The following is a 15,775-nucleotide window of genomic DNA, read 5'->3' on the forward strand; positions in this document are numbered from 1 at the left end:
TTACGCATTCAATACATAAGGTATTTTTATTTAATACAAAAAAGTTAAATGCTGGTTTGGGGCATTTTACTTGAAATGTAATTTCCACCCAAACAGATTTTGAAACAAATCACAAGTGAAAAATGACGCACACAGTAAATAAAAAAATGTATCATTCACCATTTTCTAATATGTTAAAAATGCAAACATTAAGAGTCTGAATAAACATAGGTCAAGCTACATAATATCTAAATAAATATGTATAGATATAATGTATCCTGCTGGTTGGCAAAAAGCACCAAATTTAGTGTAAAGGCTATATTCAAGTGCAAATAAATATGTTTGAATGGCTATCAACTAATGAGAATCAACCTTGTTTAGAAAAGAAAGAGTACGAATGCAAAACACGATTAAAATCAATTATTTAAATCAAGGTTTCTTGCTTGATTTAAATCATGGTTATAAATCAAAGCAACTTAAATTACTGATTTTATCAATCCACCCTGTCCTGCTTCCATCCTCTTAAATGGTTAAAAACTTCATGTTAAGAATGTAGACAGATAAAGTCTTCAAGAGGAGACTAGCAAAGTTTTCTTTTATTTCCTGTACTTTAAATTAGAATTGTAGCTAATTCTGATTCCCCCAAATAATACACAGATCAAAGACATCAGCCCAGCACTAGTTCCCTCCCATGGTCATGCACTCCAATGCTCATGCTGTTTAAGTAGACCATTGTGTTCTATGCAATGTCAAGACCTGAAATGTACATCTTAAACAGGGGTCTCCAAGGCGGTGCCCGTGGGCACCATGGTGCCCACAGGGGCATCTAAATGCGCCCGCATCCTGGCCAGCGGTCAAGCATGTGCCGAAATGCCGCCAAATTTCAGTGGCATTTCAGCGGCGACGCCTCTTGATGACACCATTTGCCGCCAACAAGTGACGTCATCGAGAGGTGTCGCCGCCAAAATGCGCTGAAATTTAGCAGCATTTCAGCAGATTCGCGAGCGCCGTCACGGTCCTTCGTCCGGCACTCGCCAGACAAAAAGGTTGGGGACCACTGTCCTAGAATGTTCCTTTCCAGGAACAGTAGGTGACGGGAAATCTTAGTGTATTCTGATACAAGTCTTTCAGAGAAGTTTCTCCTCCCCCCACTTCCCACAAAAGGGTCTATCAAAACAATTTCTTTACACACTGAGTAGTAGTTGATTTTTTGAAACACTCCTCTTGCCCTATATTATTTATTTCTTAGAGCACTCATTTAAAATGGTACACGTTCAGGGCCTCATCTGCGTGCACCATTTTTATACAACTGCACAGAAAAGATGCTGGCTTAATTTGCACACCTAACCACTATGACTACAAAAATGTAAACCAGACAATTCAGCACACGTTTAATTACGGTCATTTGCATGTGCAATTACCAAAACTGTATACACACATATCAAAGATCTGATTCAGGAAATTTCTATTCAGAAAAGGCAGTGAAATATGTGCTTAGCTTTAAGCACATTAACCACATGCTTAATTGCTTTCCTAATGGGGATATATTTAAATATATGTTCAATGCTTTTGGGGACTGAAATAACTGTGTCCAAAATGAGACTTATAAATGTATGGATTTTGTACTCATAATTACATGCTTGACCTTTTAAAAAACAAAACAAAAATATCTAGCCCTCAACGTTTTAATAAAATGTAAAAAATTCCAATCCTTATTTTCATTCAGCAAGTTTTATTCAAACTGTTTAATTTACTTTAACAATTTTCTCAAAAAAGTTTGCAAACTCTCAGTGAATCTCAGTATCAAGGTTCCAAGAACTAAAGAGTTTACAAATTAAAATGTACACAATAAAATCTGGAAGTTACTGTTACAGATGATCAGTACACACTGATTTATGAATTTATTTACCTGCAAATGCAGTTTCACTGTTCTTGGGGCCTAACATTTTCAGACATTGTTAAAAAACCTTCTTATACTTTTATAACATCGTTATTTTGCAAAGAATGTGCCTTGTCTTTCATAACAGTGGCTTCTGCTTTTTCTATTTTGGCAAATAGCGGTAAAGTTTCTAGGAAGACATTTTCTGACACACTCTTATCTTGTCTCCAGACACCATACTGAGAGTTAGGAAACTTATTGCCATTCAAGACAAGTATAGTTTTGGGGGAAGAGAGAGAAAGAGGGGGAATGTATAACAATTCAATATACATTGGACAACATAACTACTTTCTCTTAGTTAAAATTCTGCCTTGAGCAGAGCAAAGCAACGTCTACTGAAAATTGATTTACCTTCACTTTGCAAATTTTAGAATAGTTTAGAAATGCAAAACTTCACTTTTTTTCAAAGACAGAAAGTGTGAAAATAGTTTATATTTGCACAGAAATGTATATGCTGCTAACTTCTAAACTACTATGGCCCAGATCTTGAGCTGCAGTGAAGATGTATTTGGCAAAGCTTAGGAGAGGGAGTAGGATCAAAGGTGGATTTAAGCCACTCCTGCATTTTGGGGCTCTCTAGTTGGTTCCTAGCATTAAGTAGGGCAGCCTGTTTTACAGCCTATACCTATGGCCTCGAAAGGCAATTTCAACAGCCTGGATTCTTGACAGTATAGGGAGCAATCCAAGCAAGAGCCCCCGTCCTGGCCATGCCCCTTGTATCAAGGGCTGAGAACTTGTCTACTTTAGGAATGTCTGCACCCATGTAGCTATACGAGTGCACACCACCAGTGTAGATGCACTATACTGATGTAAAGTGGGGCTCGCACCAGTAAGACTTACCTTGGTTTGAAACAGTGGCAGTTTCAAACTGGGGTAAACTGCAGAGATACTATACATCTGTGCTGGAGGTTCACACCCATGGAGCTACACTAGTGAGAAAATCCCTAATGGAGAAAAGTCCTGAGAGCAGGGTGATATAGCAACTAGCTGGAGAATCTCTTAGGCAGGGAAAATCCTCAGAAGGCAAAGTCTGCCAAGTTTAGGACTGTTTTGTGCCACTGGAAGATCCAGCTCTGAGAGTTTAAACTGTTTTTTCTTCTATAATATGGTACTTATTGGGCAAAGTCCAGCTCCCACTGAAGTTAATGGGAATATGACGGAGTCTGTTCTTTTTAAGACATTAGGTACCGGTAGTTGATCGAATTCTCTCACCAGCCAATTTCCTACTTAACTGAAGAGGGAAGTAAATAAATGGTATAAAATTTGAAAAGCAAATTTCTCTTATGCTAGCTGATAATTTATGTAATTTGACTTAGTTTCTAGAACTGAAGTTCTAATTAAATTTCAATTCTGAAATATTTTCCTTTCAAATTCATTTAGCTGTCCTAAAGTGGTACAAAAGGCATACATTTAAAAAAAAAATTAAAAAAATACATTTCTAAAGATCTGGGAAATTGTAATTTGGGAAAAAACAAAGATATCTTTTTGTCTTACAAGCAGCAATCCATGATACAACTACGTAATTAACAGATCAAAGATAGTTAAAAAAGCTTCATGAGTAAGACTGAATCGGGAATATTCTGCACATCAACCTACTTTTCTTTAACTTCCTTTATACAGAAAGATATGAGGTTAATCTGTACACTTTTCCTGTCAGCATAACCCCATACAACAGTCCACCACCCTTGTACAACACTAAAGATGCATCAAATTCGAAATTCATTGAATTACCTGCTCACATCAATGACTAATATTTTTGTATAACATTTTTGACTGCAACTCAAAGGATACAAGGACTGATAGTAGTAACACAGACTACATGATTCACAGTCAGCTCATAAAAATACCTAAAGATAAAAGGTACTTTGAGAAATAAGAACTTAAGATGGAACATGTTTCTGTTATTTTAGAAAACAGAACAGGAGTTCTTGTGGCACCTTAGAGACTAACATAAGCTTTCATGGGCTACAGCTCACTTCTTCGGATGCACAGAATGGAACACACAGACAGAAGATATTTATACATACAGAGAACATGGAAAGGTGGACGTACCTATGCTACTCTAAAACCTATTATTTCAGACTATCACTGAATCACAGTAATGGCTGGGACACCATTTAGCTTTATTACATTTTGTAAATATACAATAACAATGCAAGAATAATGCATCACAAGATGTACTTTAATAATATGGCAAGTTTAGGTTAAATAATTACTGAATAACATTGATTCAACAATGTACAAGAAGTTGGGGATGGGAAGGGAAAATGCATTAGTCCTTTTCTGCATCGAAGTGGACACTGTTCACATAACAGTGGAGTTTACAGGGGAGGGGAAGATATGTCCCTGCTCATCCATCAGTGGTTGCATCTCTGATAAGTCCAGAATGTATATGTTTAGAGCCTATTTTGTAAAATGGTCTTCTCAGTATATGTTCCCCTCTACAACACTCCAATGTTAAATCTATGGTAAGTGGGGACAAACTGCCTTTTTTGTATATCAGGAATTATTGCTATGTATCTTAGCAAATATATATTAGTTAGAATCTAGTGACATACTGGAGAACCTGTTATGTTGTAAATCTGGAATGTAACTGGACAAATGAAAGGCTGATGAAATTCCTAGAAATTTCATAATAATGAATCTATAGACATTTTTGCACTGGAGAGAGTCTTCCCAAAAGTGAAATAAATACTACAATGGAGCAGTCAACCTTTAAAATTGTTTAAACAGTTTCTCCTCATAGTGTGATGACTTCTCTATTTTAGGTAGAGACTCCCTTCAAATTGACATAGGTGGATACTGTGTCAGATAATCCAGCTCTCTATTCTGGACTGCTCTTCCATCCGAACTAAAATTTCAGTCTGTATTTTTCATATTTCCTTGTGATGTCCAGCCATCAACTAAGACTTAAAATGAATGGCCAAAATGCAGCTCCCAATTTTCCCTAGAAATTCTCCCTTTTCTACATTACTGTGGTCAACACCACCATCCTCAACCACTCCAGCCTATAATCTTGGCTCAATCTCTGACTCAGTCCTTTCTTTTGACCCACACATACGAACTGTGTCTAAATCTTGCCACTTCTTCCTATGCAATATCTCCAAGATCTGATCTGACCTTTCTTCTCCATCCATACTGCTGAAACTCTTGTCCAAGACCATATCATCTCACACTTTGACTACTATAATCTTCTCCTCTCTGGACTCGCTCGAATTTCATCCCCCTCAAGTCTGCTCAGAATGCTGTGCACTAACATTGTCTTCCCGGCTCATCACTGACTGTCACTTCCCCTGCGTATACACCTTTTTTTTTTTTTTTTTTGACTCCCCTTTGTGCACTGCATCGTCTTTTCTCTAATTGCAAGGTTGACTCCTATCTTCACTCTGCCAACAACGTCAATCTTGATCACCTGATTCTAACACTGCATCTACACTAGAGAACTTACAGCAGCACAGCTCTACCAATGCATCTGTGCTGCTGTAAGCTGTCTCGTGTAGCCACTCTGACAACAGCAGAAAGTTCTCCTGTCAACATAACCCACCCCCAATGAGTGACAGTAGCTATATTGGAGGAGAAGCTCTCCTGACAACATAGTGCTGTGCACGCTACCAGGTATGGTGGCGTAACTTATGGGTTTTTTTTTTTTGTTTTTTTGGTTTTTTTGGGGGGGGGGGAGGGTCCACACCCCAGAGCGACATAAGTTTTGCCCACATAAATTGTAGTGTAGACATGGCTTCAGCTTCTCAAAGTGTGTTTAGACTTTCTCCCACGCTGCCTCTTATGAATGGGAAAAGCTTGCAGTCAAAATCCACAAAGCCATCATACCTTATCCTCCTTCAAGTCCCTCTTCAAAACTCACTTCTTCTGTAATGCACACAGTGCCCTGCAACCTGATGAAGGCAAGTGGTAAGTTGCATTTACCATATGTCAAGGGTTCAGAGTCAGACATCTGCACATTTCATGAATTTTATTACCCCATCTCTCCTGCCCTGAACACCAACCCATTTGCCTCATCCACCTGTTAACTTGTGTCTTTTAGACTAAGTTCTTTGAGGGAGGGACTGATATTTTATGATTGTACAGTTCCTAAGCACAATGGAGCCCCACCCTGGCTGGCATCTAGGTGCTACTGCAATATAAATCTTAAATAATAATAATAAACACAAAAATGATTGGTATCATGCAATTTTTGAAAGCTATACTCAAACTGTTGGATGTGGCAATTATGTGGGGTTCTATATTTATGGTCCAAGTGACTTACAGATTAAATCTGCTCAGTTTACAAACAGGTTTCTAGCTGCTCACCCTACAAACTCAACTTAGAAGCTATAGGACAAACTGTTTGCCAGTGAAAGGGTAAACACATCTGATCGCTCTAGAACTATGAAAAGCCAGAAATTCTGGAATTTTACAGCAATAATGGATTCTGTAAATCTAGTTACAGTTCAATATAGAGCATTACTGCTGAAGATTGCTAAAATTTTCTAAATTACTGGCCTGATGTGAAACAATTTTCAGTACGTGGAATGGATTTTCTTTTGGTTTTCATCCAATAATATTTTATGTTTTGGATCCAATTTTTGCAAAGCAAATACAACAAAATTACAGAGACCCCAGATATTTGTAAACATTTTAAAGAGAACTGTCATTTTAATAAGTAATCATGTGTCTCAGTTTAGTATATCTTATTAATCTTTTGTACATTGTTTTTTAATCTTTATTTAAATTATCCTGTCTGCTTCATCGCATTGTTAAAAGCTCTCAAAACTTTAATTGTCTAAAGAAGTCCATCATCAATCCCAACATTTTAGCTTCTCTTGCTATCTAGTTAAAAACATTATTCTGCAAACTCAGCTTTTTAGCAAGAGCTATAAACAATAAAACAGGCTGGCTTGGCATGGGTGGGAGCGAAGAACCACACTGTTCCCTTTGGGAAAAGATGTCATTCAAAAGTGCCTCACTAAGGCTTAATCTACACTGGAACTTTGTTGGCAAAACTTTTGTTGTTCAGGGGCGTTTAAACACTTCCCTACCCCCCGAACGACAAAAAAGTTTTACCGATGAAAAGCACCGGTGTTAACAGCGCTTTGTGGGCAGGAGTGCTCTCCTGCGGACAAAGCTGCTGCCGCTCATTGGGGGTGAAAGGTTTTTTTTTTAATCAGTGGTTGACCTCTTTCCCGCCGACAAACAGCAGCTACACTGCATGCCTTTTATCGGCACAGCTGTGTCCCTAAAATGTGAGTAGTGTAGACAAAACCTAAATATATAGGCTAAATTTTAACAACCCTCTCTCACACATTTTAGCATCATTTGTAAGTATATCCATGAATTTTAGTTACATTAAATTATTTAGGGAAACTAATATCAACCAGAAAAAGTTTACAAAAATTGAACTCTTACCATCCACCAAAAAAAGTTATGCTACTAAACATGAACCCCAAAGGGAAGTCATTACATTTACTGAATTTGCTAACACATTGTTGAGTCATTAACCTCTATAGTAAAAAAATGTTTGCACATTTTGATATCAATATTTCCTTAACATTTAGTTATTAACTGATGTGATACTTTGTATAGTTTTATAATACTGTATAAATACAGAATACAAATAGATGGATCCATTATGAGCTCTGAGTGTTGCCGACAAAAATTAACATTCACAACTAACAGTTCCCATTAAACTGCTTATATCCACTTCCCTTACAATTATACTCAAATCCGAAAACAAAAATATACTATTTTAAGTATTAATAACCACTTCCAATTCCCACTCTCTTCACATGTGATAAAAGGGTAGCTTCATGAAAACAACAGAAAGTGTGAACTCAGGTAACATGCTGGCATAATAAACCAAATTTTAAGATGAAGGACAAAAAATTATATGAGATATTCATTCCCAACATAGTAAAAGCGTTACTCACAAAAAGGAAGATTTCTCAGTTATCCTTCATGTTATAGTTAACCCAACTGTCTGGCTGGTCACTCATTTGTTGGATTCAAAAGTCAGATTTTCCAGGAAGTTGCTTCTCTACGTACAGTGTACTTTTTCCAGTTAATTTCTTTCCAGACCACAAAACAGTGACAACACTGTACACCATGAAGTTTCTATAATCACTAAAGAAAAACTATCACATGCCATACAGTTTATAAATAGCAACGAGTTTTATTCAACTATTTTATTTTAATTTAGTTCAGTTGTCACCAGATTCTTTAGTTTAAGTTCCATGAGGTATACCTGATATTATTTGTTTTATAGTAGTTCCTAAAGGTTCACGTTCCATTCTGCAAGGCACTGTACAAACATAACAAAAGAGCTTAGAAAATAAGTAGATTTTAGTGTTCAACTGACCATGTGAATCATCAGAACTAAAAATGAAAGTTTTACACCACTGGAAACCTGAAATACCCCCCTTTCCAAAACTGTAAAAACATTCTTTTCTAGTCATAGTTGTTTGCAAGATACTGACATTAAAATCACATGAGGGGAGACAGTGGCTAGAGCACTAGACTGCAATTTGGAAGACCTGGGAGATTCCCAGCTCTGCCATTGGCCTGCTGGATGAGCTTGGAAAAGTCAGTCTGTCCTTCAGTTTCCCCATCTGTAAAATGAGGATAGTGAGCCTTAGCTCCTTGGTAAAAAACACAGTGATGTACTAATGAAAAGTGTTATATATGAGCTAAGTACCATTCTGATTGGGTGTGGGAGGAACACACGGTGTCAAACTTCAATTTAACATGATTTTAGTGGCTATATCTCAAGAATTGTTATAATAGAACTAATGATGTATACTGTCGGAAAGCTTGAAAATGTAGCCTTCAAACAGCACAATTGTTAAAATTTTACTCAAAGGGACTCACTAGATTATTAATAATCAACATAAAATAGCACAGGCATTTTACTTTTGTTTGATATTTGTTACTAAATATTAACTTCTTAAAACAGTTTCACAAAATTTGCTTCAAAAGCTGTGTGTCAATTTTAACAAGTGAAAAAAAAGTCAAATATTTTCTCTACTTTACTGGACTAGCATAGCACCTCAAATGTGGAAACAGATCTGCTTATGGTGCAAGTGATCCCGTAAGCCTTTACTAAGAGAATAATAATGTGTACTTCTGTCATGGTTAAAAGTTTTTCCAGACAACTAGAGATGTATACTGTCAATATTCAACAATATAGCAAAAATACTAAAAAAAATGTTTTAAAGTAGGCAACCCTTCTGCATTAACACCCTGTATTTCATTACCTGCCACGGGGAGTAGGAGAACCCTCTTGCAGACTAATAAACTTTTTCTAAACATTGCTCCTGAACCAGTGATCAAAAGCAAAACCCCTCAAAATCCAAACCCTGACTAAGAACTCAAGAGTCTCTGGACACCATTTTATGTTTCAGATTTGTCATCCTGACAGACTTGATGGATAAGACTGATTACCTCTGCCTCATTACAGCCTTCAGCTATCTCACAACTTCCCAATGTTCAAGGGTCTCTCAACTAACATTTAAACTGCTAAGGCTCAGGAACTTTCTGAGACTGCTTCAGTTTCAACTATAACAGAACTGATCAGCTTTTCTTTCTCCCTAGTGAACTTGGATGAGTGCTGTTCCTTCTCTTCTCTTGATCTGGCAGGCGTATTTTAATTCTCAAAAACGGGTGAGGACAACATTTGTGTTTCAACCTGTGTAATAGTATAAACTGATCATTAGAGACTGCCTTTAATATGCTAATTAAGGTACATGTGAGGAAAGAAGTCAAACAGCAATTTGCAGGGTGGGCCAATAAGGCAGCTCTCCAGGTCATTACAGCCATTTAAGTATGAGTCACATAACAGCACACTATCAAAGTACCAGGACAAACAGCAGTAAAATTTTCCCTGCCTCCAAAAACAAAGATGTAAACAATTCTTTTCCCAGTTATTAATTTCTCCAGTCCTCTTTTAGTTGAAGCTCAATTGATACTCTCCTAGATTGTTTCAAATAAAATTAGATTGAAGATCTTTTTTGTTGTTTATTTTACTAGGGAGTGGATGCAAGAATCCTTTCTTCTCAAAAGTGAACTAAAGGAACAAGTGGAAACAGGGATCTACTGGGAACACAGGAGCTCCTAGAAATCCACAGATACCAAATTATGTCCAAGGAATACAACTACAATTCGGTTTTGCTAGTCTTGCTTATCTCGTATCATTCAAAGAGAACATTTTTCTCCCATGAGTTAATTGATCCAAAATTCAGGATGAGACAAACCCACTAGGTCTTTTCAGAATAAGACAGAATTTACTCGGACAGTGCTCATAAAAGTGAACAAGGTGAATTGCACCTATTGCTGCATTCCGGTGAGCATAAGAAAATAAACTAAATAAATGGAAGTAATGCCCAGCAGTAAGTAAACCAGAGCAGACTTAGGAGTTCCTGAAAGGACTGGATAAGCTTTACAAGCTTTTGCTCCCACCCATCCACAAGAGGAATGATGGAATTTCTACACCTTCAAATGCAAAATTAGGACGAGAGAGTTTGAAATTGTAGAGGCAATAGCAGAAGGGCAGTAATAAGGCACTAACCTAAGGCTCTAATTTAAGATGAAAGAGAAAAACCAAGATCCATTCAATACTGAATTAAAAAGTAACTTAGCCTCCCTCAGCAGGCATGGTTGGTTCATTTTACAGAATTGAGCACACATCACTGAAGTTACTAGTTACAGTACATGCTCCAGATTCTCAGAACAAAATTTTTGGTAGCCATCTCTTGCTAATGGCTGCTCTGATACTTTTTCCTAAAATAATTAACTTTAGGAAAAACAAACAAATATGCATATATACATGTCCAAATAATTGTAATTTATTTATGCAGGAGTTTTTTTTGCAGACTCAATAATAAAAATAATGTAGAGTTGTCTCTATTCTTTACTGAACCTAAACAGAACAAAAACACTAATAGGTGCTTTGCACATTCTTTCCTCTTTTTTGTTGTTGCTTTTTTTGTTGCTTGCTTTTTTTATTTTTTATTTTTTTAAAGACCAGCTAGCTACTAAGTCTGCTATGAAAAGTGATATTAACAAACATACAAATCTCACTTTTTACAGCAGACTTACTCAGCCCTGGCAAGCCTGGGGACAAATTAAGCCCTGGATAGAGAAGTGGGTAGGGAGGCAATAGGAGCCCGGAGTGATGGAGGAGGCGTGAGCTTGGGGACAGAGCCCACCACCCCGTGCAGCCAGGGAATCGAATCCAAAGTCCCATGTCCAAGTGAGGGGGCCCAAGGATGGAGTTTAAAGCCCTGTGGCTGTAGCCTGCCCCCCACCACCTCCACACTGAAGCCTTACCCCAACCCAACCCCTCCCAGGAAAGTGGGGAACTCACTGGCAGCCTGCTCCTCCAGCTTGTGTCTCCCCAGAGAGGGGCAGGGCCCCAGCACTGGTGGCGGCCCCAGGGGAGGGGCTGCTACTCTGCCCCTCCAGGAGACTCTGGCTGTAAGAAAAGCCCCTGATGGCTGCATGCGGCCAGTGTGGCTACATTTGAGAGAAATGGGAAATTTGTGATTTGGAGCAACAATTGGGGGGTGGGGGGAAGGGGAAAATGTGTCTGAAAACTAGCTGCAACCAAGGATTCAGAATCTGCATTAGCACAATCAAAGTAGTATCAGAACATTATATATAACAAAATGTAATATATTACAGTGTCAAGAAAGTTATTTTTCTTAATTCAGCTTTTTTCTTGTTAAATTAGAAAACTAAAAATGAATTTTGGTCAAAGATATCATAATTAATTCACTCCTACACTATAAACAGTGAGAAAATCTGTTCTGCTTTCAATAGTTCATTCACCTACACTTGAGAAGTGATCCTTTGTATTTTTAAGCATTGCAGCAAGTCACTCAGGATGCTAAAATATATTACCACAAGATTAAAATGTTTCTCCAAGAAGTATTATCCCTACCATACTGACTTCAAAGATCCAGGGTATATGTCAATGTGCAGACATATTACAGTAGGTTATTTAAAGTTATTTTTAATATTCTACTCTGCCAATATAAAACTGCCTCAGTTTGAAGAGAATTTTAAAAAGCCACAAGCCTCAAATCCAAAAAGAGCCATTACTGGGCAAGTAACTGCAGATTTTTAATTATTAACTACTAAAAGATTGTTAAATAAAACTCCCAATTTGTGAATTTTTCAGAATGACCGATATACATTATTTCCTGTCATGTTTTCATAATCTAGATTTATAAACTACCAGAGAAGAAATTAGAATAAATTCTGTTTTATATCCTTTAGCCTCCCTTCTAAATCTAGAGACATTGCATTTTAAAAGGTCTTTTATTTCAAAAGCTCCAAGACAATTAGCATAAAAATGTTATGCAAAACATGTAAGAAGAAACACGATACAAGAGTGGGAGGGGAAAAGGTGAGGTGTTATTAAGCTGTATATAACATTTTCTCTGAACAGATTAGTGTTTGTCTTGAAGAAACATACTTGAACTATATATAATTCTTTCCTATAGTTTATTATAACCCGATTCTCATTATCCACCTCAGTTTCTACAAGATGCAATAATAAGGTATACATTAACAGAAGGCTGTTTGAAGTAGCTTTAGAGTTCTGCAGTCGAGGACAAAATTCCATGACTCAGATTCATATAATCAAAAACGCAAAATGCTTGCCTCTTAATATCATGTGACAACTTCAAAGAGGAAGCTGTTTTGTTAAATGAATTCCTAAAAATTTAAACATTAGAAATCAAAACATGTATTATTTTAGTACTATATAGTCTCACCACCTTAGAACATAATTTTGCCTAGGCCTAAAAAGCCTCAAGGCAGACCAGTTTTCTTTTTCCGTCCATTTAGGGTTAACATTCTGCCCCTCCTCCTTCCATTTCATGAATGGGGAAATATGAAGGGTTGTTTCACATCACAGAACCGGATGAAATTTAGGAAGCAGAACTTGGGATCAGTAGTGCATTAGGAAGCACACTCCCTTCTCATATAGAAGCTGCAGTTAAAACGGTGTACCTAAGCTAGATTGTATCTTTACATTAGATAAATATACATAATAATTAAACATATTAAAGCATTTTTAAGACAAATATTTCATTATACACAGGAGTCACCTTAAAAGTGGATTTTTCTCCCCCCAGGCAAACAAATTGAGTGAGGAGTAGGATTTAAGAAGGGTGTGGGGGGAGGGCAGAATGGGAGAGAATGCAAAGCTCAGCCAAAAGTTTGCAAATGTAGTAAACACATTAATTTGTTACAGAGACATATCACACTCCTGGTCAGACTTAAAAGGAAGGAACCGTCCTTGTCCAAAATAAAAATTTAAGAATTTTAGCTTTTTTGTTTATAATCCTGTCACAAAATCCATCACTTTGGGGACAGAAACACTATACTTTCTTATTAAATATTAAAATCAAAACCTTACCATAATAGAACATGGCAAAGTTCTGTTTAGTGAGTAGGGACTTTATTAATGATCTGTGAAAAAATTAAACCATTTTTGTAAGCCATGTTCTTGTTATGGTCCAGATATACACTCTGGATGTGCTGAATTAATGTTAAGACCCCATATCTAAGTTGGATCAACAATTTGTAAGTGATGTAGAAATAGATGTAAGAAATTTATCTGAACTCAAATAAATTATTGTATTATACATTAGTTTGTTCACCACTGAGTCTGAGGGCCACCCATAAATGCACACACACCATCCACTCACTTCTTTATGTACCATAATTATATTATGCTGCTTTTAGAACCTTGTTTTGAAGGAGTATATATTTTTAATAGTTAAATGGCCACCATCAACTTGAAATCTAGCAATATCATGTACTGCAGGCAGCTCAGGCAAGTGTAAAGTTTTATGAACACAATCTCTTTTCTGTTTTTAAAAGCTTTTGCCACTATATGAAAGACTTACATAACAACCCAACTGAATGTACAAGAGAGACATTGAAACCAACTGTATGCAAAATGCTGTCAAATGCATAAAATAAACACAGTGGGAGGCAGAAGGGAGGACGGGATTACAGAAAAAAAAAAACTTCCAATCACAGTAATTTTAGATATTTTCTGTAACACTAATAAATGAAATGTTTGAGACAGAAGTGCAACTTTTTAGAATCCCTTTAAATATTTTTTTGTATGTAAGATTAGTAACATGGCCAGAACTGGCTCCTCTGATCTTTCTCCCACTATGTGGGAAATTATACTTTACTGAATATAATTACAACATAGCATCCTTACAGGACTTTAAAACCTAAGATCAGTAGGATTTTTTCATCAAGTTGGCTGTATCAACCAAAATGCTTTTGATTTAGTGGGCAGATCTTTTGAAGTTAGAGGTCTCTGGCACTTCAGAAAAAAGCATTTTATTTTATTTATTTATTTATTTGGACTGGCAACTTTCAGACTCTTCTAAATTTGATTCCCAACCAAGAACACAAAGCAAAAACAAAGCAAACAAGGCAAACCACACATTTCTGAGAAGCCCAAAGCAGTGGCTGCCAGACTTCAAATAGAATGCTATCTGAGTCAGTGTTGTAGCTTCCAACATTAAAGGCTCTCAAATTTTAAATTCATAATATCTTACAACTAAATGTAAACATATGTACAGACTTTAAGGTGAAGATAGAAAATAGATTATTCAACATTAGTCTATTACTGTAATTAGAGGCAGGAAAATTGCTTTGCATTCCCAAACAGTGGTAAGTATAGGACAGCTATTAATATCCTTTCCCCCGTTTTTCCTTTTTCTCCTCACTGTTTGCAAGAGTGGACAAAATACCACTGTTCAACTATGACTAGATATTTCATCTGAGAAGTCATAAGTTACAAACTACAAATACCATTTTTGCAAAAGAAGAGGTAAAGATATTACTGTTTGCCATCTACTCTTTCCCTCCTTGCGCAGGAGAAGATAATCAGAAGTGGACTATCATCAGGGGCTAGAGAAGAATAGTATACACTCCGGAAAATATGGATTGTACTTCCAAGGTAAAGTCTTAAAGTTCTAGGATTTAAGAAATACAGTGCATGGTAAGACATAAATACTGACAGATGGTTCATGAGGTGGAGAGTGGGGATGGAACCACAATAAGAGATCCAGCTGAGGAACTACCATTTCCTACTGCCTTCAGAACAGCAAAGAGCTTAATATTTCTTTTCTTATCCTTCATTTACTTAAGGGTAGTCAGACAAGAGTTGTCATTTCTCCCAGGGTTGTTTTGTTTTTAATGTATACATTAGAGATAAATACAATTGTTACTTTGATTACTTTAAACTGGTTAAGATTCAAATCAGGGAAACCTGGCCACCCAGCTTTGAAGTTTGCATTCTGTTTCCAGATCCTGGGTATAGACTTCAAAACCTGCTGATTTCTCCTATTACATACAATTATCTGCCTTCCCATTGGCTGAATGGCTAAGACGACCCTCAGGAGGAGATACAGGAGTGGAGATTTACGGGCCTGCCAATGCTTCATATCCTGCTGGAAACTCATACCTAAGATAATGGAGTTGGAGGGTTGGGATATCAAGGAACAGAATTACTAAACTTTGCAGGAACAGTTTCTTGACATCCTGCTTTCCATAAACTTCTTTTCTAAACCCTCAGAAGATGGATTCTCAGCAGGATAGAGAGATATCAAGGGCAGAAATCTCAGGGGAGACAAACGTCTGAGCAACCTAGAAGTCTGGTTAACCAAGTTTCAGAACACAGAGGTTTGACTGTACTTGAAAAGAGCAGGTACCCGCATACCATCCATATTAGAACATAAAGTTCATTTATTTTCACTTTATTAAAGTACTGTATTTGAAATCCAAATTGGATTTTTAAACCCAATTTAGTGGTTTTTGAGCTTTTCCATT

At 36.9% G+C, this 15,775-nt stretch overlaps 1 protein-coding gene across 2 annotated transcripts in view; it reads right to left on the minus strand.

Moving 5' to 3' along the window:
- The window catches only part of IRS4 (insulin receptor substrate 4), a 30,802-nt gene that overhangs the window by 10,860 nt on the left and 4,167 nt on the right, over window positions 1–15,775 (minus strand). The window contains exon 2 of one of the 2 annotated variants that reach the window (XM_050965153.1): window positions 5,747–5,811. The exons of the other annotated variant lie outside the window; for it this stretch is intronic. Coding sequence (XP_050821110.1) covers window positions 5,777–5,811 — 35 coding nt within the window. The 3' untranslated portion in view covers window positions 5,747–5,776. The remainder of the gene's footprint in view (window positions 1–5,746; window positions 5,812–15,775) is intronic. 2 annotated transcript variants of the gene reach the window in all.

Source organism: Gopherus flavomarginatus, chromosome 8, assembly GCF_025201925.1.
Source record: "Gopherus flavomarginatus isolate rGopFla2 chromosome 8, rGopFla2.mat.asm, whole genome shotgun sequence".
NCBI classification, from domain to species: domain Eukaryota; kingdom Metazoa; phylum Chordata; order Testudines; family Testudinidae; genus Gopherus; species Gopherus flavomarginatus.